A 27,694-nucleotide genomic window follows, 5' to 3' on the forward strand; every position below is an offset into this window, starting at 1 on the left:
ATCAGCATCATCAGCATCATCACCATTATCACCATCAGCATCATCACCATTATCATCACCATCACCATCACCATCAGCATCATCACCATCATCATCATCACCATCAGCAGCAGCAGCAGCACCATCACCATCAGCATCATCACCATTATCACCATCAGCATCACCATCAGCATCATCACAATTATCATCACCATCAGCATCACCATCAGCATCATCACCATCAGCAGCAGCAGCATCAACATCATCATCAACATCCAAACAGAAAAACAGTTTTTAATTAATTATTTTTTGAAAGAATCCCCAGAGTTAGAGCTGAGTCTATGGCTCAGTAGGAGAGTGCTTGTCCAGCATCCATGAGGCCATGATTTTGATCTCCAGCACCACAGAGAGACAGAGACAGAGAGAGAATCCTCAGTGAGCCTGTCTCCAGGCAGATCCAACCCAACCCTTAGGTATTCTGATTCCCCACCCTAGGTGGGAGCAGGCATGAAGACTTTTAAGACACCCCGGTGCATCTGGCACTGGTACCCCAGTTTGTCCTTCGGGATACACTGCCAAGAAACAGCATTTCTCAAACCTTTTTTTAACCCTTTATCACAGAAGTACATTGGACATCTCAATCCAATTCAAATGCACACACTCGCATGGTCCTGCTGAAGCACATCTCCTGAAATGGCTTCCTCTGTCCCCGTGTCCCTCAGCACCTGGATTGCAGCCTGATACTATTCTTTTTCAGCACGTTACAAACACATGCGTGCACGGTCAATTTCACGCCCCACCAATGGATTGATTATGTCTTCAGTCTGGAAAAGGCAAAAGTGCTGCTCTCCTGGAAGAAGGAAAGAAAACTTGCTATCACTTAATGAGGTTTAGGGCCCGGCAGCCACTGGTTACTGGGGCCCCAGAGGGCTCCCCATTGCAAATCTTTAGCGTCAGGCCCAAGGCAGCCAGGCACCCCAGCACGGCACACTGGGCCTCCGGGAGGTCGTCTGTGGGGACAGCTGGCCGTCCCCTTGGCTCCAAGCTGTGCTTCCAGCAGGAGGAACACTGCAGGGCAGAGAGTGGTGAGGCTGGAACCCTGCTGCAGGCTCCACACAGCCACCCGGGTCAAGGTGCCCGTTTGCCAACTTGAGTCACCTAGCCTACAGCATTTTTGCAGGCCAGCAGCCAGATAGCCGGCCAGTCTCCTGCACACCTCCAGGCATGGGGAAGCACCACTTTCAGGGACAGTCCGTTCTCTCCTCCCTAGTTCTGACTGTTGGCGAGATTGAGCTGAACCTGAACTCTCAGGAAGGGCCATTCGCTCGCTGGCCGCAGCCAGGGCTGCCTGTGAGCATCGGGCCAAACACTCCGCACTGCGCGTGCTGGAAAGCCTGGCTGCTCTGGGCCAGGAGCTGGGAGCTGGACTTGGAACAAGAGCCCCGCAGAGCCAGGATAGGCATCGCCCCAGAGGGAAATCGGTCTGTCTCCATAGCAGCAGAGACAGGGCCCCTTGATCCAACCAAGGTGGAGGTGTCTCAGTGCCTTAGTGCGGGCTGCAAGTCTGGGATAAGATCCCCGAGTGTGTAAAGCCCAAACCCTCCCTGCCTTTGTGTGGATTCTCAAACTCAAATGCTCAAAGATGTCCTCCGGGGAACGTGTTAAAACACGAGAGGGGACTTAGGTCTCACCTCGACTCACCTCACCTCTCCTGCCTCCTGCAGACCGCATCGCTCGGAACCGCAAGACCATCGTGTGCCCCATGATCGACGTGATTGACCATGATGACTTCCGGTACGAGGCGCAGGCGGGGGACGCCATGCGGGGCGCCTTCGACTGGGAGATGTACTACAAGCGGATTCCGATCCCTCCAGAGCTGCAGAAAGCCGACCCCAGCGACCCATTTGAGTAAGTACAGGTGACCCCGGGCTTGACCCAGCAGTTGGCTAGAGACCCCTTCCCCTCACACGCACGGGGGCAGGATCGCCACCTCTCCCAGAGCTCAGTGCAGGGGCCCAGAATCCTGGCTCTGCTTGGTACCAAATGTCAGGCATCCCCACCCCCAACCCCAGCCGTAGGTGATAGGAATTATTCCCCTTGCTTTCCAAATAGGGGCCAAAAATTGATGTCTTTTTTTTTATTATTAGAAATTGAACTCAGAGGCATTCTACCCTTGAGCAGCACCCCTCCCACAGACCTCTTACTTTATTTATTTCACTTTGAAGCTGGAGGTTGAATTCAGGGATGTTCTACCTCCAAGCTACACTCCCAGCCCTTCGTATTTTTTATTTTGAACCTGGGTCTTACTACAGTGCTGATCACTCTTGCTAAGTCACTGAGGCCGGCATTTTGAACCTGGGTCTTTTTTTATTGTTTTGAACCTGGGTCTCACTACAGTGTTGAGACTTGCTAAGTCACTGAGGCTGGCCTCAAACCTGCAATCTTTCTGTCTCAGCCTCCCAAGTACTGGGATTGCAAGCAAGCTCCACCATGCCTGGCTGATATTGATATCCTTCAGGACCAAGCCGGCCTCATCACAATTGGGCTGCTAGTGAACTCCGGGTCCTCGGGGCTTTCCCCTCGCGACTGACAGGGGGTCGTTAGTTCCTCAGCCATCTTCCTGGGCACAGCACAGACCCAGAGTTCCTAGTGTAAGCCACTCAGGCTCTGGGCCCCACACAAGACTTGGGGTCAGAAGCAGGGCTGCCCTGCAGGAGTAACAGGCAGCCAGCAGGAAGCCCAGGTGCCTCCTCAGTGAGCCAGAGGCTTATGGTCCTCCAGCTGCCTTCACCTCACGCATGCGCAGTTGCTGCTCTTAGACCCTGTGGAATCCCAAGGCATGGTTTAGTCCAGACCGCAGTCACACAGTCAGCTCCAGCCTCCACACACCTAGGTCAGTCCTCTGGTGACCTGGATTCCTGGCGAGGGAAACTAACAGCAGAAGGAACTAACATTTGGCCAAGATGGCAAAGCAGTTCCAACCATTGTCACTGCGTGATCCTTTCAGCAATGCCCTTGGGTACACACACAGTGTCCTCATTCAACCACAGCAGACCCCGAGATTCAGATATGAAATGAGACCGGCCCAAACCAACTCAGAACCAGAGGCTGAGGTCAGACTAGTCAGAATCTTCAGGGTAGCCAAGAGGGGATCAGAACCCCCCTCATGTTGGATTCTTCACCCTGAGCAGACCAATAGGCCCTAGATGCTCAAGGATGGCCCCTGGCCCAGCATCCTCATGGCACAAGTAGCCGCAGCCCAGCCAGTACCCTCTGCTGCCCTGGGCTCCTCATCTGGGCATTGGAGACATTGGCCTCGCCCGAGAGCGGGGCCTCTCCACCTCAGGTGCACATTGGCATCACCCCAGGGAGCCTGTTAAGAATGCACAGTCCATGCCCCACGCCAGAGTCAGGGTGAGGCACAGGCGGCACTGTGTTGTAAAGCTCCCCAGGGTCACAGAGAGCCACTCTGCCCTGAAATGCTTTCAGAGGAATCCCCGTCCTGTGTCTCCTCAGCTTTGCTCCAGGAGCCTCTCTTCCAAATTGTACTTGGGCAGAACCCAGGGAGCAGCCACCGGGGGTCCTGGTCTTCCCCTGCACACCGCCCATGGTAACGGTGGGCGGGCAGTCGGCGGGCACGGGATAGTGCCGCGATGGGCGAAGGACTGGGCAGCCAGTGGCAGACCCCAGTCTCAGTCCCAGCTGCTCACCCACTTACTAACTGCTGGCCCTTGGGCAGATTTTTATAGCATTTCTGAATTTCAAATAACTGCCTCTGAGAAGAGGGAGAATACTAGAGTTTCAGGAGAGCTGGGGATACCACGGGTAAAGTGATAGGCACGCACAATCAGAAGTGTTCCTAGTATTGCTGAGCACAGCAGAAAAGGGAACGGGCAGGGCAGAGGCCTCCCTCGGGAGGCAGGGCCAGCGGAGCAGACAAAATGCCTCCAGGCTAATCTCCTACCTTCCGGGCATCCGAGGCCTCTGGCCCCTGGCTCCAGTCCAGGCCGATTTTCATGTGCAGAGTCTTGGGGCTGATTTCCCCTGAAGCGCCCAGTCACAAGCAATCTGCCCTTCCAAGCTGTATGTTTCTGCCCCAGCCCCAAATCCCCAAACCCCAAGGGTCAGAAGACAGAGGGGACCGGACAGGAATGGCACCTCATTTTCTTATATTACGGAATAGTTAGAAATCTAGTAATGACATGAAGTAGGAGGTATAGCTTCCCTTCCGTTGGGTGGGTGGGGAATCAGGCTCCAAGAGGGGCACGTCACACTTGTCCAATATAATTCAAGCTACATGTGTGATTTTAAATTCCTAGTAGCTACACAAATAAATGAATGAATGAATAAATGAATAGATAAATAAATATTTTAGAAAGGCCAGGTCTCAGAGAGCTGTATATTTTGTCATTTCTCTGCCACATTCTATAGCACAGACGGACTTGGAAATACCTGCTTGGGACCACTTCACTAGGGGAAAGACTAGAGACAGAGGCATTACTCAGCTGCAAGGCCCGTGGAGGAAAATTACTGCAATGATTACATTTCGCAAAATATTCTCTGGTGTTCATCATGTAAGGGAACTTTGGGTCATTTAATTAAAATGCAGCATTCACAACAGGAAGTGTTAGGAAAGCCCGGGTCCCCGCCCACAGGGCCTCCGAGTCACAGGTAGACCCAGCTGTGTCCCAGGAGCAAGGCTGTGCACCATCACTAGGTATGTGTTAGCTCTGCGCTGCTGTAACCAAAGCACCCGACAGGAAGCACTTAGAGGAGGAAAGGTTTATTTGGTTCACAGTGTCAGAGGTTCATCCATGGTCAGCCTGATCCAGAGCAGAGGTATCATGGCGGCCGGACGTGGTGAAAGAAAGCTGCTCAGCTTATGGCAGTGAGAAAGCAGAGAGAGAAAGAGAGAGAGAGAGAGAGAGAGAGAGAGAGAGAGAGATCCTTCCAGAGCACGTCCCAGTGCCCTCCCCCAACTCGGGCCCACCTTCCATAGTCATTCAGCTACCAATGGAGCCATCCCCTGCATGGATTATTCTACTGATGCAGTCCAAGCCTGAGAGGCCCACCTCCGATCCTGCTTCATCGCAGGAGCTTTGGACTCACACCAGAGCACGGGGGAAGTGAAGCGTCACGCTGCACGAGGGGCTGCGGCCAGGATCCGGGTCCTCACACACACTCTTCTCCCGTGCCAGGTCTCCCGTGATGGCTGGCGGGCTGTTCGCTGTGGATCGGAAGTGGTTCTGGGAGCTGGGCGGGTACGACCCAGGCCTAGAGATCTGGGGAGGGGAGCAGTATGAAATCTCCTTCAAGGTAAGCCCCTCCTCCTTGCCACAGCCTGGCAAGGCTCCCTGCCTAGCGTCTGAACGCGGAAAGACTCAGGAGCCCTCGGGGCTCTGCGGCTCCGTTACTCCTTGGGTGGCAAAGTCAGGGGCCGGCAGACACCTCCTTGGGTGCGTGTGTGGACAGGGTGGGGAGCGACACAGAAGGCACCTCAGGCTGCCAAAGGCGGTACCGGACAAGGATCTAAGCCATGGCTCCTACGGCCTCTGCCTTCCATCACTTCTAAAGACGCCCGAGGAAGCAGGTCTCGCTTTCAGCCCAGATGGTCTATGATTGTGATGCCGGCAAGCCTGCGGTGGGGAACAGGAGCCAGGAAGGCCAAGAGAGGGGAATCTCTGCTCCCAGAGTGGCCGCGTGGCCCCACAGACCCCAAAGTGGCCTCAGAGGTTACAGGCCACCCCTCCCAAGGTTCCCTCTTGCGTGGGTCCTCCCTGCAGGAGTTTGACACACAGGCCAGAGGATTAAAGCTGGATTCAGACCAGATTGCCAGGCCCAGGTCCAGTACTCAGTACCGTCTGACTCTGAGCTTTCTTTCCTCATGGGAAGTAAAGGGTTAGTAACGTCCCTACCTGCGGAGCTCCAGTGAGGACTCAATGAGAGAACGTCTAGAAAGTGCTTAGCGCAGCCCCCGGGAACCTGGCCAGCAATTAGCAATCAGTAGACATTGTCAAAGGAGCAGTCAATAAATACTTACTGTAACTGTATGCTCAGACCACACGCTATGGAAGCCGTCTGATAGTGGTGGTAAAGGAGTTACTAGTACCTAGTTAACCACCCAACCGTGTCAGTCCCCTCAGCGTCTATGGTCAGAACAGCCTACAGACTCCCCACTAGTTCCTGGGTGCAGAAGTCTTCCCTCGCAAGACGGAGTAGAGAAAGATCCAGGCAGGGGGATTTCTTAACCCACGATGATTTCATTGTCTGTGTTTCAAAGACCCATCTAACGTCACTCATCAGGCAGTTGTGGCAGGACAAATGGCGTTTTTCTCCACTCCGTTTATTTACAGAAGGCTCGGTAATGAAGCCATATTGGAAGTCTCTCCTCCAGGAGAGGGAGGAGGGCTGGCTGGTGTCTCCGAGTGATCCAGTTATGTCCATCACTCTCGGGAGGCAAGAAGGTGTGACGCAGAGGGCCCTGAGGTCTGGACAGGACTTTCCTCCCTCGGCTCTGTTTCCTGGCTCGGGGAACAGCCATTGCCCATCTGCCGCTGCACACGCCCCAGCTCTGTGCAGGGCCTCCCCGGGCCGAGGGATGTGAGAGCCCAGCCGTGTGCTGGCGTCTCCTCCCCGAAGCGCCGTGTTCGGCTTCAGCCAAAGGCATCCCAGAAGGTCAAGTTCCCTCGGTTAATTTCTGCTAAGATTCCTGTTCTTCTTAGTGACAGAGAAAAGAGACTGGGCCGAAAGTGAGTGTATATTTTTGTGTATAGTACTGAGGATTGAACGCAAGGGCATTCTACTTCTGAGCTGCAGCTCCAGCACAATCTTTTTTTATGCTGAAACAGAGTCTCAGTAGGTGGATGAGTCTCACTACTTCCTGAGGCTGTCCTCAAACCTACAATCCTCCTGTCTCAGCCTCCCGAGTACTAGGATCACAGGTGTGCGCAACCACGCCCAGCAAGGCATGAGTATTTTTTCAGAAATTAAGATAAGTTGTAGCCAGGCGTGGTGGCGCACGCTTGGAATCCCAGCATTCGGGAGGCTGAGACTGGAGGATCGAGGTTCGTGGACAGCCTCGGCTACTTAGTGAGGCCCTCTGCAACTCAGTGAGACCCAGTTTCAAAATAAAGAATAAAAAAAAACAAAATAGGGCAGGGGTGTAGCTCAGATGTCGAATGCCCCTGGGTTTCATCCCCAGACCCACCAAAAAAAAAAAAAGAAATTAAGATAAATTGTTAAGCTGGGCATTGTGGCGCATGCTTGTAATCCCGGCATTTGGAAGGCTGAGACAGGAGGATCGCGGTTCTCGGACAGCATCAACTACTTAGTGAGGCCTTTTGCAACTCATTGAGACCCTGTTTCAAAATAAAAAATAGGGCTGAGGGTGTGGCTCAGAGGTAGAAGGCCCTTGGGTTCCATCCTCAGTGCCTCAAAAAAAAAAAAAAGATAGGTTGATATATGCCATCAGGACTGATAGATTAATAATTTAGCTCTGATTCCAGAGACCAGGCCATCTATCCTGATGGGAAAACCCCAGAAAATATGTCCCAAAGGCTGTAAAAGTTCTAGAAGGCTCTCTTTCCTCACCCTCCCCCGGTTCTCTCACCCAGCGGAGCATCTGTTTCCCAAAGGCATGGTCACACTGTCAGAGTCCCCCTGCAGAGAGGGTAGAGGTTAGAAGCCTCCCAGTTCTAGCATTTGGATAGACCTGGGACGCTGTAGCCTGCCTCCCCTGTGCTCAGGAGCTGCGCCTGTCCATCTCCACACCTTTCCTTGTCTCTCCTGCCCCCATTGCATTAGTCTGGATTCTTGGCTACAGGACTGAAACCCAATTCAATCCGATGGATGCAAAGGCCAGCTCAGATTGGCCCGCACAGCTGGCATTCCAGGGGCTGGACCACCTCTTCCAGGCTCCATCGCCCTCCACCCCTTGCCGCTGCTCTCCTCCGGGCTGATTTCCCTCTTGGGGAAGCCCTTTCTCATGAAGATCTTCAGCAGCCCGGGGACAGAGTTTCTCTTTCCCATCACCCTGTAGAGGCCCCCGAGTCTCACTGGCCAGCTGGTCCCTCGCGCCCCTAAGGAGCAGTCTAGTCGGCCAGCTGTGGTCAGGCCCCAGGGCAGCCGGGAGGATGGGCGGGGACAGGCTGGCTCCCCGATGGAAGTCCAGGTGCTGGGCACAGAAGGGAGAGAGAGACATGGGGTGAGGCAGACCACACAGTGCCCCCTCGCCCAGGCGTACAACACCGTCCACAAGCCCAGGGCTCACATCAGGCCATCCTTGGAGGCCCACACTGCTCTGCCTTCCGGAAACACCATTCCTAACCCCAATTCACCCTTGTGGTACAGCTCATACAGGTGGCCTCTCAGCCATACCTAAGCCTTGGGCAGCTGAGGACCACCCCAGCATCACACTCCCAGTTTCCCCAGTGTGCCCAGCATGGCTCCGAGGGCCCTGTGCTGAGTGGGTCTCACCTCTCTACACCCCAGTCTCTGGCTTGCACAGGTGTTTTAAATACTCGAGATACTCCTCGGCTTACAACTTTAAATACTCGAGATGCCCCTTGACTTACGATGGGGTCACACCCTGATGGACCCACTGTAAACTGAAGCTATCCTAAGTCGAGGATACTTTTAATACCCCTCACCTACTGAACATGTTGGCTTGCCAACACAGCACACTGGGTGCCAGCCGCGTCCCCTCAGGACCACACAGTCACCCGGGAGCTGAGGTTCCCAGCTGCTGTCAGGCCTCCTGAGAGGACTCTACCACACGTCGCTAGCCTGGGGAAAGAGCACAACTCAAAATATGGTTTCCAGTGACTGTCCATCACTTTGGCACCATCGTTCATGGAGGCTGAGCCAGGCGTGGTGCCGCACGCTTGTAATCCCAGCTTTCGGGAGGCTGAGACAGGAAGATCACAGTTTGCGGACAGCCTCAGCTACTCAGTGAGGCCCTTTGCAACTCCATGAGACCCCGTTTCAAAATAAAGATAAAAAAATAGGGCTGGGGGTATAGCTCGGAGGTAGAATACCCCTGGGTTCCATCCCCAGTACCGCAAAAATAATAAAAATAAAAATAAGTAGGGGCTGTGTTAGCGGCAGCACTTCCAACTAAAAAACCTTTGCCGTAAGTCCCGAGCCTTGGGTAATGGTGTGTGGTGCGCTAAGTGCCCTGCTAGAAGTGGGACCCCAGCTCCCGCCTCTGCTCTCCATACCCCCGGGACCCAGGGGCAAGGCGTGGTTTAGGTTAGAGGTGGCGGCACCGCACACTGTGTCCGAGAGGCCATGGTTCCGAGGTCCTCAACTATGAGACACAGGAGAAAGGATCCAAGCGGAACCACGCGACCTCTCCAGAGCGGGCGCGCACGGTTGTATGTGGGCACGGCTTCTGTCAATAGCAAGTGGGCACAATCCATTACATCGCACAGCAGCCCATCCTGTGACTGGGAATTCCCAGCTCAGGAGTCTGTCCAAGAAAGGCAGTGCGTATGTGAGCAAGAACCAGGTGGGAGCTATTTGTTGGAGTGTTACTTACAATCAGGAAAGACTAAAAAAGACCCAGATACACTTCCTGAGGGGATAAATACACCAGAGTACATCTAAGTGATGGAGTGTTGCAAAACAGAGGTTAGATGTCTCCAAAATTGGGTTTTAAGAGCTGAATTTAAAAGTGTGCATATATGCACACGAGTATATGATCCTATGCTCAGCTTTTAAAAATATGACATAGGGCTGGGCGTGGTGACGCACGCTTATAATCCCCGCGCTTGGGAGGCTGAGACAGGAGGGTCGCACGGGTTCAAAGCCAGCCTCAGCTACTTAGTGAGGCTCTCAGCAACTTAGTGAGACCCTGTTTCCAAATAAAATATAAAATTGGGCTGGGAGTATAGCCCGGAGATAGAAAGCCCCCGGGTTCCACCCCCAGTACCACCAAAAAAAAAAAAAGACATAGGCCCAGGGGATGTGGCTCAGTAATAGAGCACTTGTCTAGCTCGTGCCAGGACACGGGTTGATCCCAGCACCACCACGTAGGGGTGCACGCCTGGAATCCCAGTATTTGGGAAACTGAGATAAGAGGATCGCAGGATCGAGGCCAGCCTCAGCAACTTAGTGGGACCCTGTTTCAAAATAAAAAATAAGAGGCCGGGCGCGGTGGCGCACGCTTGTAATCCCCGCGCTTGGGAGGCGGAGACAGGAGGATCGCGCAGGTTCGAAGCCAGCCGCCCGCGCTGGCGTAGGAGACCCTGTTTCTAAATAAAAATATAAAATAGGTCTGGGAGTGTAGCCCGGAGGAAGAAGGGCTTCCAGGAACCCCAGTACCACCAAAAAAAAAAAAAATAATAAAAAAATAAAAAATAAGGCAGGGGTTCTAGCTCAGAGACAGAATGCCCCTGGGTTCAATTCCCAGTACCAATACATACATACGTACATACATACATACATACATACGTGCTCTAGTGTATGTATCCCCTAAGGAAGTGTATTTGGGTCTTTTTCAATCTTCCCCAGTTGTTAGTAACACTCCAACAAATAGCTGTATTGGGGGGCATCAATAAACAACAAGGAAACATGATAGATGCGAAGAAAGCCCTTGAGCAGGTCAGCAGCGCGGCTCGCAAGCGCCTGCCTCCTCACGTGGAGCCTGCACTGCGTCCCTTCATCACCAGACGCCCTGAGGCATTCTCACTCCGCCCATTTTATAGGTACAAACTGGGCTTCGGTTAAATCACTTCTGAAAATGACCCCCAGTGCTAGAGAGGTCCCTGTCCCAGCGGCCATCAGAGGTGGAGAGGACGGTCCTTTCCACCTGATGTGCGTCTGTAACGTTGGAAGTGGTCGCCATAAATACAGAGCACTTCCTGTAATCAGGATAAAGTCCAGAGGATTTGAAGCTGAGGAGGAGGAAAACACTGTGGGTTTCTGGGCACCCCAGCCCACCCCTCCCCATCTCCATTCCAATGCAGTGCTTGGTTCTTTGCGAGTTCAGGGACGCATCTGGGCACAGGTCAGTCCACAGTCAGGGGCGTGGCAGAGGGCACTCCCGGGGAGGACCAGACCCTGTCACGCACACCTCTGTGGGTCAGCTCCGCGGAGGAGGCTGTCCACCGCCTTCGGAAAAATGCAGACAGCCCAGCAGTGGGCATGCCTGCAGGCAGAGTGTAGAGAAGCTGCACGCCGGGCTCCAGGGGCCAGACGCCCTTCCCTGCAGAAGTCAGAAGGTCCTAGCCTTGTTCCAAGAGGGAAACCCACTGGGCAGACAGACACAGACTCTCGGGGAGAGCCGGGTGTGCTATGTTTGACACAAATACAGATACCAAAAGGAATGCCCCTGGGTTCCATCCCCAGTACCACCAAAAAAAAAAAAAATCTTAGGTTTTTTTTCTTGCATAAAACTCATAACGTGCCGAGCATGGTGGTGCACGCTTGTAATCCCAGCATTCAGGAGGCTGAGACCGGAGGATTGCGGTTCGTGGACAGCCTTAGCTACTTAGTGAGGCCCTCCGCAACTCAGTGAGACCCTGTTTCAAAATAAAGAATCAAAAATAGGGCTGGGGGTGTAGCTCAGAGGTAGAATGCCCCTGGGTTCCATCCCCAGTACCACAGAAGATAGATAGATAGATAGATAGATAGATAGATAGATAGATAGGACTCATAATGTGGTCAGAAGGACTGAGTGAGATAGGGTGTGTGGGAAGAAGGCAGGGCACGCCCCAGAAACTGGTCATGGGTGACGTTGGGACCAATGCCCAGGGTAGTTAGGGCCACCCGGTCCCTCTGCCCAGGCCAGGGCTAAATCCCAGGCATCTGTGCGCTAAGTGTCATGTGCAGCTCCTTCCCCTGGGGCATGGAGCAGAAAATGGTACGCCCAGGCTAGACTCTCTCTATCTACTGCTGCAGGCCCAGAGGTCAGGACCCACCCTGAGAGCCCTTCAGGCACCACCCAGGAGGGAGAGGGGACTTCCAAAGGGCAGGCCACGTGGCAGAGGGCGGGAGGCCTCCTCCCTCACACTGCCACCTGCCCCACCTGGGTTCCATCCCTAGTCCTGCGAAAAATAAATAAGTGGGACAATACACTTATTGGTCCTGGAGCCATAGAATATTAACTGATTAAAGGTAGCTGTTTGGGTCATAACCCTTGTGTTAGGCAAAGAGGCAGAACAGCAAGGGATTAAGTACATGGGTCTGGGTACTACGGCCTCCATAAACTCGTTGCTGTGCCTGTGGGAAATTTACTTAACTTCATCTATTTTTTTTTTGGGGGGGGGGGAGACTGGGCATCAAACCTAGGGTAGTGCACTTGCCAGGCAAGTGCTTTGCCACTGAGCTACATCCCAGCCCTTAACTTCATCTATTAAATGGGGACTGAACTGGCCTTACGTCAGAGTGTCTTTGTGGGCACGATAGTGGTCAAAAGTCTAAGAAGCCGGGCGTGGTGGCGCACGCTTGTAATCCCAGGACTTGGGAGACTGAGACAGGAGGATTGCGGGTTCTCAGGCAGCCTCGGCTACTTATTAAGGCCCTCTTCAACTTAGTGAGACCTTGTTTCAAAATAAAGAATAAAAAATAAGACTGGGGGTGTAGCTCAGAGGTAGAATATTGCTGGGTTCCATCCCCAGTACCACAAGGAAAGAAAAAAGTAACTGTGTGTGGTGGCGCACACTTGTAATCCCAGCATTTGGGAGGCTGAGACAGGAGGATCCAGATTCGTGGCCAGCCTCAGTTACTTAGGTCCTCTGCAACTCAGTGAGACCCTGTTTCAAAAAAACAGAATAAAAAATAGGGCTGGGGGTTTAGCTTAGAAATAGAATGCCCCTGGCTTCCATCCCTAGTATCACAAAAAAAAGTACATTATAAGAAGTTTGGGTTTTTTTTTTTTTTTAACTTAGGGCTGGGACCATAATGAGCAGTCCACGAGCGGCCAATGCCCTCGCATCGTTGTGGCTGTGGTGACCAGGCTGTAGCTACAGAGAGACAAGCGTAGAAAGAGCTTTAAGGCGGGCAGGACAGACGGGGAGACCTGGGCTCCCGGCCCAGCTCTGGAACCGGCTCTCAGTGAGGCCCTCGCCTGGCCTTTCTGCTGAACTTCTGTTCGCTGGTCTGCAAAGGGGTGCTGAGAGTCCCAGCTCACGGGCCGTTAGGAGACCCCGTGGGAGCGGCCAGACACTCACGGAGAGAGGTTGTCCCGTTCCTGTACGCAGCGACGCGGATGGGCAGCGTCAGCGTTCCCTGCGAACTGGTTAGCAGGAGTAGAAGGTACCAGGCGGCGCCCAGGCTTGTGTTTCAATAAGCGCTCCAGGTGATGGATGCTGGACTGTAAAGAATAGGTGTAGTCTGGCACACAGAAGATGCTCGGGCGGAGTGTGGAAGGGCAGAGGAAGTGGGCAGGTTGGCTGGCAGGTGGGCGGATAGGTTCCAGCACCTTCTACCAGATTTCACGGTTCTGTGTCACGGAGTCCGCCCTCGGCAGCTGGTCTCAGTTGCATTTCTTCCAATAGAGTTTTAAGGCAAAGTTGACCAATGGCCGGGTCCTACGTGACTGAATGGACGAGTTAATTAATGTCTGCACCTCAGTGTTGGTGGGAAGAAAAGCAGAGGTGCCCAGGGCAGAGAAGGGAGCATGTTGCAGCTGATTCTCGGCAGCGTCCTCTTGTGGGGTCCAGGGACACGGAGAGGGGAGGAGGCTCCGGAGACCAGTGGCAGGGGGCCGGGATTACACGCCCGGGTTTGTTCTGAGGCGACGGGTGCTGGCGGAGACATGTAAGGAAGACCAAGGTGGCACTGGGACCTCGGAGATTGAGCCAGGAGCACAGCCTCTGCAGAGGCCCCGGATTGTCCCACTCTGGGAGACGCAGCCTCGGATTCCGTGCTGACTTCTGCCGTTCTGAGCTGAGGAACGCTGTGGGGCACCTTGGGCTTCTCACCTATAAGAGGATGCGGCAGACCCTCCATCTCCGGGCTGCTGTGAGGTGCTGTTTCTCCAATCCCAAGCCAAAACCTAATGTAAGGCGAACCGTTGTTAAGGCTGGTTAACAATGAACACCTGTATAGAACATTGATGCAGTCACCAAATATTTAGTGTGTGCTAGGGATCGAACCCAAGGGCTTCCTAGCTCTGAGCCCCAGCCCTATTTTTTTTTCTTTTTTCTTTTTGCAGTACTAGACTTGGAACCTAGGGACTTTCTGCTTCCAAGCTACACCCCCACTCCTATTTTTATTCTTTATTTTGAAAAAGGGTCTCACTGAGTTGCAAAGGGCCAACTGAGGCTGGCCGCGAACTGCAATCCTCCTGTCTCACCCTCCCAAATGCTGGGATTGCAAGCATACGCCACCACACCTGGCTTATATTTTATTTTGAAATAGGGTCTCACGAGGTTGCCGAGAGTCTCAATACATTGCCGAGGCTGTCCTGGAACCCACCATCCTCCTGTCTCAGCCTCCCAAACAGGAGGATTACTGGAGTGCACCACCACATCTGGATACTTACTAATTTATATACAGATATTCTGAAAGCCATACTATATAAAATGCTACATTAACTTAGAAATTAATTAAAATAAGATGCACGCATTGGCACTCACTTGTAATCCCAGTACTTGGACACTGAGACAGGAAGATTACAGGTTTGAGGCCAACCTCAGCAACTTAGCAAGGCCTTGTTTCAAAATAAACCAAAATAGGGCTAAGAGTACAGCTCAGAGGTAGATAGAACACCCCTGGGTTCACTCCCTAGTGCCACACCAAAAAAAAAAAAAGTTAATCAAAATAGTTTTTAGCTGGATGTGGTGGCACACACATGTAATCCCAAAACTTGGGGTGGGGGCTGAGACAGGAGGATCACAGGTTCAAGGCCAGCCTTGGCAATTTAGCCTGGCCCTCAACAGTTTAGCAAGACCTTGTTTCAAAATTTCAAAATAAAAAGAACTGGGTGCTGCCAGGTGTGGTGGCACACAGATGTAATCCCAGTACTTGGGAGGCTGAGACAGAAGGATCGCAGGTTTGTGGCCAGCCTCCGCTACTTCGTGAGGCCTTCCGCAACTTAGTGAGACCTTGTTTCAAAATGAAGAATAAAGAAAATAGGGCTACAAGCTCAGAGATAGAATGCCTCTGGGTTCCATCCCCAGTACTGCAAAAAAAAAAAAAAAAAGTTTTGAAAGTTAAAGCAAAATTACTTCCTACTTTTTTTAAACCTACCCTACCTAGTAATCATTAAAAGCATCTATAATTAGCATGCTCCAGGTCATTTTATGCCAGTGAGACATCTTGGAAACAATCTTCATGTTCAAAACTAATACAACCAGCCAGGCATGGTGACACACACTTGTAATCCCCGCACTTGGGAGGCGGAGACAGGAGGATCGCGCAGGTTCAAAGCCAGCCACGCTGGCTAAGAGACCCTGTTTCCAAAAATAAAAAAGTATAAAATAGGTCTGGGAGTATAGCCCAGAGATAGAAGGGCTTCCAGGAACCCCAGTACCACCAAAAAAAAAAAACCACTAATACAACCCCCCCCCCAAAAAAAAAACCCCGATGACAAAAACCCTAGTACTTTCAAGATCACGTGGTTCCTCCCTGGGGGCTGTGATGCCCACACATTGCCCCCAGCAGGTGACCACGTGGCGTGCTCAGCGTCCTCAGCGTCCTCTGCTTCCGCCTGGCCCCGCTCGGTTCAGCTCACCACCACCCCAGCACGTAATAGGCACAGTAATTTTTCCCATCTTGCAGATGCAAAGACTGAGGTTTTCAGATGCCCAAAACTTGCTCACGAGCCTGGATGGACCAGACCCCGGTACTCTCAGGCCCAGGACAGAGCTGGGAGCCACTACCTCAGCACACAGCTAATGCTGAATACATGATGGCAATAGCTAGCCTGTTATTTTCCCCAAGTGCGGCTGCTTGGGGGTCTCAGCCGAGGCGCCAACTGCCAACACCATGGCTGGCTACCTGTCTTTTCCCTGTCCTCAGCAGCCAGGGGCTGTGCCATTCCTGGTCGGCTTCCAGGCAGCCGTTTCCTGATGCTTTTGCTCCAGCCCCTGTGTGCCCTGTTCCTCTCCAGGGACCAACCGCCCCTCGTCCCGCCGCGCCCCTCACATCCCTTTGTGGTTTCCTCGTGTACATCTTCCTCGGTTTAGGAGATAAGAGCAAGTAATTGTCTTTTATAGACACTGTAATGAAGCCTGTCATCCCACAGAAGAGAGTTGCTAATCAAATAAATCAACGCAGCAATGAAGATGAACGGGAAGCGAGCTTTTAGGATCCCACGTGCACTTGTCTGGGCTTGGGGTTCCTGGACACGCCTCCTCCCAGTGGCAGGAATCCAGCCAGGGGCTGCAGGAGCGGAGGAGAGGCCCCGCCTGGGAGACGCTGGCGCCAGACAGAGGTGCCGCCAGGAGAGAGGCCACAGAAATGTCCCCTCGGTGGCCCGTGCCATCCCCGAGGAAGTGGCTTGAAAAACCACTTCCTTTCTCTCTGTGTGCCTCAGTTTCTCTACTTGGGAAAGTAGGCCATGGGATTAAAAAACACACACACATGACAGAGTTGGACAAGTGCAAAATGATTTCAAAGTGGTGGCATTTTCTGTCCTTCTACAGGAAGGATGTAGAAATGATGGGGTTTCCAGGGGCGCGGCTCAGAGCTCAGTGCTCTCTGCAGGTAGCTCCAGGCCGTCTCCACAGCCTTGGAAGTCATCATCCCAGGTCCTGGGGAGGCCAAGTGAGGCCCGCCAGTCTGGAGGTCTTGCACGGGGTCTCACAGCCGAGGGCGGCAGCGGGGCTGCAGTGTGCATGCCCCATGCCTGCACACGGTCTCGACTGGGTCTCGGATGTCCATTGCTTCAGCCATGATGGAAGGGGGGAGCATAGAGATGCAAAGAGAAAGACCCAACTCTAGACGACCTGCGGCCCCGCCCACAGTGACCATCAGAACCTCCAGTTTCCCAGGCTGCAGCCAGCCAGTGCGGCCGCAGAGCCCAGGGCGCAGCAGCAGGAGCACAGCCCCAACACCGAGGAGCTGTGTAGTGAAGAGAAAGCAGCGCAGGAGGGTGACTGCGCGGAGAGCAGATCTGAGCCAGGCACTGTTGAGGGGAGGGCGCCATGGGCGGGGTGCAGCTCTGGGAGGTGTGGTGAGCCCAGGTGGGTGGTGACGGGATCCTTGGGAATGGACCAAAGGCCCCTCAGGCCAGACAGACTGCAGTAAACACCAGGGCATGTGTGTGTGTGTGTGTGTGTGTGTGTGTGTGTGTGTGTGTGTGTGTGTTACTGGGTTTAGAACCCAGGGGCATTGTACCTCTGAGCTACACCCCCAGCCCTGTTTTATTCTTTACTTTGAAACAAGGTCTCACTAAGTTGCAGAGGGCTTCCCTAAGTAGCTGAGGTTGGCCATGAACCTGGAATCCTCCTGTCTCAGCCTCCCGAATGCTGGGATTACAAGCGTGCGTCACCACGCCCGGCTACCAGGGCATGTTGACGACATCATCGTAAGATCCATTCCAGGGCTGGGGGCTCCCAGAGGACTCCAGGGTTTGGTAGCAGCTGTAGCAGAACAAGATTCAGCCTCCTTCTGAGGCTGCCCCACACATCATGCCTGGGCAGGGGAGCCACGGAGTAAATTCAGCACCAAAGCCAGGACCCCCTCTGGGCTTCCTCCATCTTGGGGACCCCAAGTACTTTCTGGATGCCTTAAACCTCTTGACAGACCAAGGTCACCCTGGCTCCACTGGAAACTTCAGGCCGACAGCCAGTGTGGTCAGAGCCAGAGGATCCAGAGGTCACAGCAAAGAGAAATTTGGAAATCGCCCTCGTCTCGCACAAAGGAAGGTCCCCCTGCCAGGCGGAGCTGGAGATGCAGCCTCGTTAGCTAATGCAAGTTTAATATGGAGCCAAAGGAGCTGGACGCCGGCCTGGTCAACCGCCAGGAGATGCTGGAAACGAGAGCAGGATCCGCCGGCCCCCACCTGCTCTGTGTCGCTCTTCCACAGAAGACGCACGGAGTCGCCCAGCAGCGACCCGGGCAGCCTCCGCCACACAAAAGGATGCTTTCCACATCAGTCACTTCGTAGAAAGGAAGAGTTATTGTTATGGGATGCTGGCACCCGATCAATAGCTCCTGCTTTGAAAATAAACTTCTTGGCTTGGCCTTGACATTAATCTACCATCAGGAACCCATTATCTTGAGACCAATATTCTGTTCTATTGACTTGCTTGGGAGTTGTTGTGTTTTTTTCTCCCCCAAGATCAGAATAGAATCCCATTTCCCCCCAGGGCACCACTTGTGCTAATTGCAGCTTCCTACACAGCCCTCTTGGGGAGCTGGACCAGGTACCTCTGAGCTGGGGATGGAGACTGCAGGTGGGGACCACCCAGGACTCTTTGATGTGAGATGGAAGAGCCACCCTACTGGAGCCCTGAGATTACAGTCCCCAACCCCCACTGAGAGGTCCAGGTTCCAAAGGGTTCTCCCCGAACTGGGGTGACCGACATCCCCACCCCAGCCCCTCGTTCCACAAGTAAAAGAAGGTAGAAACAAGATTAATAAAAACGTCCCAAGCACAGTGGCGCACACCTGTAATCCCAGTACTGGGAAGGCTGAGACAGGAAGGTCTCAGCTTTGAAGCCAGCCTCAGCAATTTAGCAAGGTCCTCAGCAACTTACTGAGACCCTGTTTCAAAATAAAAATAAAAAAAAAATAGGAATGGGGTATAGCTCAGAGGTAGAATTGACCTGGTTTTAATCCTCAGTACAAAAGATAAAGTCTCAGATCCAGCTTGGCTTCACCAGGACCACAGCTTCCCCTCCCCTGAGTCATGACTGCCAGGAACTTGGACAGTGGCCAGGGCCTCCTGCCCGAGACCCGCACCCCAACATCCTCTGAACCCCACATCCCCACTTGCCTTTCTGTGGCACACATCCTTCCTGTGTTAGCTGTGTACCACCACCAGGGATGGTTACCCCAAGACAGACATCTTTTTTTTTTTTTTTTTGCAGTACTAGGGATGGAACCCAGGGACATTCTCCTCTAAGCTACACCCCCGGCCCTATTTTTATTCTTTATTTTGAAACAGGGTCTCAGTGGATTGCAAAGGGCCTAAGTAGCTGGGGCTGATTGCGAACCATAATCCTCCTGTCTCAGCCTCCCAAATGCTGGGACTACAAGTGTGCGCCACCGCGCCCTGCAAGACATACATCTTAATGATCTCCAAGCCTCTCTGGGTCAGGGGTCGGGGAATGGCTTCCTTTGATAGTTCTGGCTTTGTCATGAGGTGGTGGACAGGATAAAAGCCATGGTCATCTGCAGGCAGGACTGGCTGGAGGACGCGCATCTAAGATGGGTCCCGGCTGTTGGCAGGAGGCGTCAGCTCTCCTATCGTCCCCTAAGACTCCGACCCGCAGGGGCTTAGAGAACGACACAGACACCTCTTCAGCTGAAATATGAATTCTTCTTTAATGGATCCTTAATATGTCTCAATAATATGTCTCTTCTTCCTTCTCAATGCGTACAGCAAGCACAATATATATCAGCATCATAATCCCTCCCTCTATTCCCTACCAACCCCAAGGTTTCCACAGCTAGGGCGTACACTTCTGACTCTCTCATAGGCAGGCTGGTGGTAGCATGAGGCTTTGCATCACTGATCATTCTGCAGGCACATAGCATGGCACACTGCGCATGCTCAAGGAGACATCCATCTTGTGAGTCTCATGACTTGGCTGCAAGCCTAGGCGCCATCTTGAATCCACGCTGGCAACAAGCCTGGGTGCCATCTCGGTCCAGCCGAGTGGGCCCCGACATCTCCCCCTTTTTGTTTTATTAAAATAAGGCTCGGGATCGTGCCTGTCTTAGGTTGTCGACCCTCAAGGACCATTCTTACCCATCATTGGGAGAACAATAGCATGATTGTTTCCCTGTCTTAGGTTGATATGGTCCCGGGGACGATCTTACCCGTCACTGACTACCGATCCAGCATACTGAGCCATACGTGGGGAGATGAGCCAGCTTCAAGGGCTGCCATAGCTTGCACCAATATGCGCTGTTGTTGCAGTGTGCGTTGTCGAGTTCGCCTGATATATCCAACCAGGAAACAGCATGCTACCACCAGCAAGAATGCCCAGAATGCCATGCCACCCCAATCTTTTAAGAAACCCAATGTTCCATGTATCAAGTCCATCCATTGTTGTACTGTGGCGACTTCCACACGGGTAAAATTAATTGCAACAATGGACGCTCGAAGCTCAATCATGGTGTGTTCAAATTCACGGCTCCAAGTCCCTAGAAGCATCTTGCTTAATTGCCGAGACAAATTACCTGCATGGGAGAAATTCTGATACTGCACATACGTTATACATAATCCAGATAATTTATGAATACATGGTACCATGGCCATTTGCCCTAGAATGTCAACCTGTTCTTGTAACCGGTCTACTCTTTGATTTACCATTAATATGCCAGCTTTAAGTTGTCCATTTATTTGAGCTTGCTGAGCCATGGCAATAGCCGCATGTGAGGATAGAGCATTCATAGTGGCTGCAGTATTTATAGACGTCGCCAAAGCGGCAGCAGCTGTAACTGCTGCGGTCACAGAGGCCACAATTACAGCAATAAGAGCAGAAATTCCAAAATCTCTCTTTTCTCGTTTCAGCAAAACTGGAAGGGAATTTATATCCACTCTTATTGGCCAAGGAACTGCTATAGGCAGTCGCATTACTACTGCCCAAGGGTGCATAGAAGCATTCCAGCAGAAAGTTAGAAAACAGGTATCAATAAAACAACCTAGACTATCATTAACCAAGGAACTATTAGAAACAAGCCAAAAAATGGAGTAGTTACACAAACAGGAGTGGGTCCAAACGGGAGTTGTGGTCCCATTGAACAATTTACTTTGACGCTATCCTCAAAAGTATCGGAAAAATTCTGAGAATAGCTGCAATTTTTTACAGTTCCCCCTAAAATCATAGACATAGCTGTTATATCAGTACAGCCTCCTGCTATCCCACAGAGAAGCCAAATATTAAAAGGATTGGGCGGCTTATACTGTATAGGATTTTGATATGTATAATTATATCCTGCCCAAGTATGATTGCGCATAGTAGATATGCCTGGAGAAAAACTTAAATCATAGCCTGAAGAGGCCCAGACTACCTTAGAGTCTTGGCAATCAGTCCATTTAAATGGCCAGCTACGTGGGCTATAACATTTTGGAGCCCACCCCAGCTGCAAAGGAGCTGTTTTATTTTCGGGATGTTCATATCTAGAAAATGCTAAAGGAGCATATCCTTCTAAAACAGTAACATTTCCTATGGGACTGGAATCATTAAATGGCTAAAATTTTCCCATAGTCTGATTATATAACTGTACACATGGATTAGGACTATCATAGGTATCATTCAAAATTTTATTAGCATAAAAACATAAACTGCCACTTAAAGTTATATTAAAAAATGCATAAGGTCTAATTTCTTCATCAAAGGGAATCCAGGGCAAATTTAAGGAACTATTGGTCGTAAAGAACCGAGGAAAAATGGTGGCAGTGGTAGATACAGGTAAAGGAAGAGGGAAAGCAGAAATAATTCCCCAAAGATCTTTTTCACCCATTCCAATGTGAAACATTACCAACAGAGTTAGCCATATCCATTTGTTGCCTGGCATCTTCCATTGGTTCCTGTACATGGCGCACCAATCTTTCAGGAACCCAAATTGGCAAGTCTTTGTCCTGTGGGAAAATACACACCGACCCTCGAGCCCACGTTAGCACTGGATCCGGACCATTCCATGCTCCTGTAAGAATATCTTTCCACATTACTTGCCCTGCATAGCGCTCATGAGGCCTGTAATGTCTTTCCGCTGCCGTTCGTCCATTGGCATCCAGCGTTAAAAAATTTAGAATAAATAATATAAGATTTAGTTTATCTTTTGGTGTGGTCCATTGAGCCCCTATCCCCCCTTTTTGTTTTATTAAAATAGATTTACTAGTGGCATGGGCTCGTTCTACTATGCCTTGGCCCTGTGGATTATATGGTAATCCATGATTTAATTTTATAGCCATTTGGGCACAAAAATGAGAAAATCTCTGAGAAACATAAGCAGGTCCATTATCAGTTTTAATTTGGTGAGGGATTCCCCAGGCAGCAAAAGCTTGCAGACAATGGGAAATTACATGTTGGGCCTTTTCTCCAGTATGAGCAGAGGCAAAGATAACTCCGGAACATGTTTCCACGGAAACATGTACATATTTAAGAGAGCCAAATTCAAGAACATGCGTGACATCCATTTGCCATAGGTGAAGAGGTCGCAAACCTCGAGGATTTACTCCCGTAGTAGGCTGTGGCAATAATGTCAAACAATTTTTGCATTGCAGTACAATGCGTCGAGCTTGTTCTTTAGTGATTTTAAATTTTAGTCTCAGCGTTTGGGAATTTACATGAAATTTATTGTGAAATTCTTGAGCCTGTAACACTTTGTCTTCATTTGAAAAAATAAGTACAGTTCGAGTATGAAAATCTGCAATAGCATTGCCTTCAGCAAGCGGTCCAGGAAGTCCTGAATGAGCTCGTATGTGGGTTGCATAGAAGGAACATTTTCGGTTCCAAATATATTGTTGTAACTTAGCCAATAATAAAAAAAATAGTAGATTGTCCCTTAATATGTCCTACACATTCAAGGCTATTAAGTGCCTGTACCACATATAAGCTATCTGAAATTATGTTGAATGGAGTGGAATCATAGAGCATAAATACTTGAATCACTGTCAAAATCTCTACTGCCTGTGCTGATGAATGGGGAAAAAGAAAAGTTTGTGGATCTGAGCCTTCTTTGAATATCACTCCCATACCTCCTTTGGATCCATCTGTAAAAATATTTGGCGCTCCAGCAATCGGTGCAGATCGAGTGATTTTAGGAAAAATAATAGGATGAGCCAAAACAAACCTGAGCCATGGATGTTGTGGATAATGATTATCGAATTGTCCTGTGGCCATTACATGGACAATGGCCCAGTCAGAATTGGTGGCAGCTAGAGTGGCAAGCTGTTCCTTAGTATATGGAGTGATGATAAGATCAGGCTGCTTCCCAAATGCAGTCAGAGTTGCCTTTAGTGCCTTAATAATTATTTGTGCAACACAGGCTGGATACCATGGCAACACTTTTTTGGGAGAATGAGGGAGGTGTACCCACATTATGGGACCCTCTTGCCACAACACTCCAGTGGGTGTGAGATCTGTGGTAAGAATACATAAGAGCAGTTTTTTCTGATAATCTATACGATCCACTTGTGCTTCAGATAATCTTTCCTCTACGAGTTGAATACATGCTCGTGCCTCAGGTATTAATGATCGTGAAGAAAATAAATCTGAATCCCCTTTTAGCAAATCAAACAAAGGTTTAAGGTCAGCATTGCTAAGTCTGCAATATGGTCGAATCCAATTTATATCCCCTAAAAGTTTTTGGAAATCATTTAAAGTTTGTAAATTGTCCACCCTCAAGCTAACCTTAAGAGGACGAATAATAGTATCTTCTAATTTGGTGCCAAAGTATTGTTTAACATTTCTTTGTTGTATTTTTTCTGGAGCTATAATTAAATTCCATTGTTTAAGACATAGTATAGTTTTTATAAGCATATCATCCAAAATTTCTGGGGTTTTAGCACACAATAAAATATCATCCATATAATGACAAATCATGGAAGAGGCAAATTCTCTCCTAATAGGTTGTAGGGCTTTATCTACATATATTTGACACAACGTGGGACTATTAGCCATACCCTGTGGTAGTACTGTCCATTCATATCTTTGATCCACCTGCTGATGATTAATGGATGGTATTGTAAAAGCAAATCGAGGGGTATCTGCAGGATGCAGTGGGATAGAGAAGAAGCAGTCTTTGATGTCCAACACAACAGTGGGCCAATTGGCAGGGAGGGCTGATATGACTGGTAGCCCCAATTGCACTGGTCCCATGATCTCCATACTATTATTTACTGCTCGGAGATCATGTAACAATCTCCATTTACCTGATTTCTTTTTGATAACAAAAATAGGTGTATTCCATGGAGATGTGGAGGACTGTAAATGTCCTGCCAATAACTGCTCCTGTACCAGTTCGTGGGCTGCTGTAACTTTTTCTTTAGGAAGGGGCCACTGAGAGACCCACACTGGCACATCTGTTTTCCATTTAATCTTTAATTGTTCAGTGGCCCCATGGAAAAACCCAGTCCTCTTTTATCTTTGGGATTATTTCTTCCCATCATGGGAACAGGGGACTTTCGACCTTGTTCAAATCGGCCAAGCCCGCCTGTCCCTGAATAGCCTGCATTATGCATAAGTTGTTGACTTTGAGGGCTATATACAGATTCAGTAGTCAATTTTACTCCCATTTGTTGAAGTACATCTCGTCCCCACAAGGATACAGGAAGCTCCAGAACAAAAGGTTGGAATGTCCCTGAATGACCTTCTTGATCTGCCCAATTAAGGTGAACAGCACTGCAGCTTGGACTATTTGCATATCCTAACCCCTTACGTAATTGATCTGTCTGTTGTAATCCCCAATCTTTTGGCCATTCAGATAATCTAATGATACTACGGTCTGCACCTGAGTCCAAGAGACCCCAAAAAGAGACTCCCTGTATGGTGAGTTGACACATGGGACGTGACCCCATGTCCATAGTGAACCATGCTCCAGGAGGACCTGTAGAACCAAAGCCCTTTTCTTTTCTTGCCTGTCTTTGGCTAGGAAAAAGAGAATGTTTACTAGGCAACAGAATTATCTGAGCAATGCGGTCCCTATCATTTATAACAGAAATCCCACGAGGGGAAGAAACTAATATTTTCACATTGCCCATATAGTCCTGGTCAATAACTCCTGGATGCACCTCTAGACCCGATAAGGTAGTGGAACTTCGGCCTAGAAACAGTCCTACAGTATTAGAAGGAAGGGGTCCATGAAAATCTGAATCTACTTTTTGAACTCCCATTTCAGGGGTTAATATGAGTCGGGCGGTGGCACAGACGTCCAATCCTGCACTCCCTGGGGTTGCTCTCCATATGGTGGGAGAGACTGCTGAAATCGAGGCACCTGCCTCATCTGTGGTCCTGCGTTCCCTGTCTCCTGTTGAATTGCCCCATACATTTGAGGGCCCTGAGGCACAGGGCCCCTCTGCCCGTTTTTTGGCCTAGCATTTGATTGTGGTGGAGGAAGAGGCTTTCCATCTACATCCCACCGAGATCTGCACTCTACAGCCCAATGGTTGCCTTTTCTACATCGAGGACACAAATTGGGAATCCTCTGGGCCTGTTTAGAGGATGCTCCAGAATTAGTCTGTATACAATCTCTTTTTAAGTGTCCTGGTTGACCACATCGGAAACAATTCCCTGAACTGCCTCTCTGCTTTTGATTATAAGGCTTGCCCTGCAACCCAGCAACAATGGCAGCAGCTATGGCTTGTCCTTGTATGACAGAGTCAGTTATGTCTCTGCATACCTTGAGCCATATTTCTAGGCCCTTATTTTTATAGGGACGTATTGCATCCCGACAGGGCTTATTGGCTTGCTCATAAGCTAGCTGTTTAATCAATGGCATGGCAGCGTCCACATCAGGGAAAACCCGAGAAGCAGTTTCCACAAGCCGTGATAAAAAATCAGCAAAAGGCTCATTGGGTCCTTGAGTAACTTTTGACAGACTGGCTCCTAAATTACCTGTCCCTGATAACATCCTCCATGCCCTTAATGCTGCTTGATTAATTTGCCCATACACCTGCTGTGGGTACCCATTTTGATTATTAGCAAATGGTCCTTGTCCCATTAGCATATCCAAATTCCAAGCAGGTTGCCCTGTCTGAGCATTAACACGAGCTTGATCAGAGCAAATATTCTATATAGGCTGACTTCCAATCAAGATAGGCTCCACCAGACAACACAGCCCTGCACAAATTCGTCCAATCACTTGGAGTCATGGAGTACCTTTCAAAGGATTCTACCAGTGACAAGGTAAATGAAGCCTGCACTCCATATGTGGACACAGCTTCTTTTAATCTTTGAACAACCTTCCAATCTAATGGCTCATGATACCTTTGCTGATTCTGGTCAAGAAACACAGGAAATGCTCCTGGTATAGGCAAAATCTCTGCCCACGGACTAGCCTCAGATGTCTTCCGCCTATCAGACTTTCCTTTCTCAGTGAGATATGGCGGCGGACTAGGAGAGGGAGGGGGAGGAGCAGAAGGTTCAGGATGTTTCTTTTTTCTGTTATAAGACATTTGGAACCTGCGCCAAGATTCTAACAAAGCTTCTTCCTCCTTATCTCTTTCTGGTGGAACAGGCCATGTCTCTTGTTCCTCGGAGGAATCGGAGGAGTTGCTTTCAGAGGACTCCTCGTCCCTGTGAGAATCTGCCTGTTGACCTTGCTCTGAAATCTCTTCTTTTGCTTCCTCTAAAGCATTAGAGCCTTCAGCCAGAACTTGACGATACCTTCCTGTTTTATCTGTCAGGCATGCTTTAATTAAACTCCAGATAGCCAATGTCCCAGGTGGGAGAGCCCCTTCGGCATCAGCCTTAAGAAGATCCTGACCAAGACGTTTCCACTGAGAAATGTTAACATATCCTTCTTCCAAAAACCATGGAGCTACCGCTTTAACTGTGCTAAGAAAATTTTCTAAAGTGGCTGCTTTCACTTTCACTCCTCCCTTAGACAGAATGTTACAAAGAGCCTCTTTGACCTTCATGGTAGCAACCTTAGACCCCATGATAAGTTTTACTTTGTCACAAACTCCTACACACCTATCATCACAATCTCCTGCGAACCTATCGTCGCAATCTCCTGCGAACTTATCGTCGCAATCTCCTGCGAACCTTCACAGCTGTCCCTCGCTTATCCGCGAGCCTTATCTTATTTTGTCGCTTACCTGCGAACTTTTTGCTATGTTATTTTTCCCGGGTTTCGGCGCCACTTATCGTCCCCTAAGACTCCGACCCGCAGGGGCTTAGAGAACGACACAGACACCTCTTCAGCTGAAATATGAATTCTTCTTTAATGGATCCTTAATATGTCTCAATAATATGTCTCTTCTTCCTTCTCAATGCGTACAACAAGCACAATATATATCAGCATCATAATCCCTCCCTCTATTCCCTACCAACCCCAAGCTTCCACAGCTAGGGCATGCACATTTCTGACTCTCTCATAGGCAGGCTGGTGGCAGCATGAGGCTTTGCATCACTGATCATTCTGCAGGCACGTAGCATGGCACACTGCGCATGCTCAAGGAGACGTCCATCTTGTGAGTCTCATGACTTGGCTGCAAGCCTAGGTGCCATCTTGAATCCACGCTGGCAACAAGCCTGGGTGCCATCTCGGTTCAGCCGAGTGGGCCCCGACACTCTCCCTGTGGGGACATCCCCATAGCACTGCCCCCCAAGCCTCGCCATGCTAGGCAAGCCCCCACCACTGAGCCACAGCCTACCACAGCACTGCTCCAGTGAAGTCTTCCTGGAGAGAGGGTGACGCCATGGTCTTTATGGCCATCACTTCCACAGTTGGGCGCACTGGTCAGTCCTCAAGGGCTGCGCTGGGAGGCGACCACACGGGAGCAGAGAGGCAGTGAGGATCCCGGGGTCAACACCACAGGCCTCCCGTGAGAGCAAGGCCTGGGTGATGGCTCGTCGCCGGGTCCCCGGCCTGTGTGTGGCAGGCAGCAGGCACTCCCTCAGTACGAGTCAAGTGTGTGGCTCAT

At 50.5% G+C, this 27,694-nt stretch overlaps 1 protein-coding gene across 1 annotated transcript in view; it reads left to right on the plus strand.

The window, feature by feature from the left end:
• The window catches only part of GALNT10 (polypeptide N-acetylgalactosaminyltransferase 10), a gene marked incomplete at both ends in the record, with an annotated part of 230,129 nt that overhangs the window by 180,346 nt on the left and 22,089 nt on the right, over positions 1 to 27,694 (plus strand). The window contains 2 exons of the mRNA XM_080698619.1: positions 1,704 to 1,887; positions 5,178 to 5,295. Of these exons, the coding sequence (XP_080554745.1) occupies positions 1,704 to 1,887; positions 5,178 to 5,295 (302 nt within the window). The remainder of the gene's footprint in view (positions 1 to 1,703; positions 1,888 to 5,177; positions 5,296 to 27,694) is intronic.

Source organism: Muscardinus avellanarius (assembly GCF_963383645.1).
Source record: "Muscardinus avellanarius genome assembly, chromosome: 7".
NCBI lineage: Eukaryota > Metazoa > Chordata > Mammalia > Rodentia > Gliridae > Muscardinus > Muscardinus avellanarius.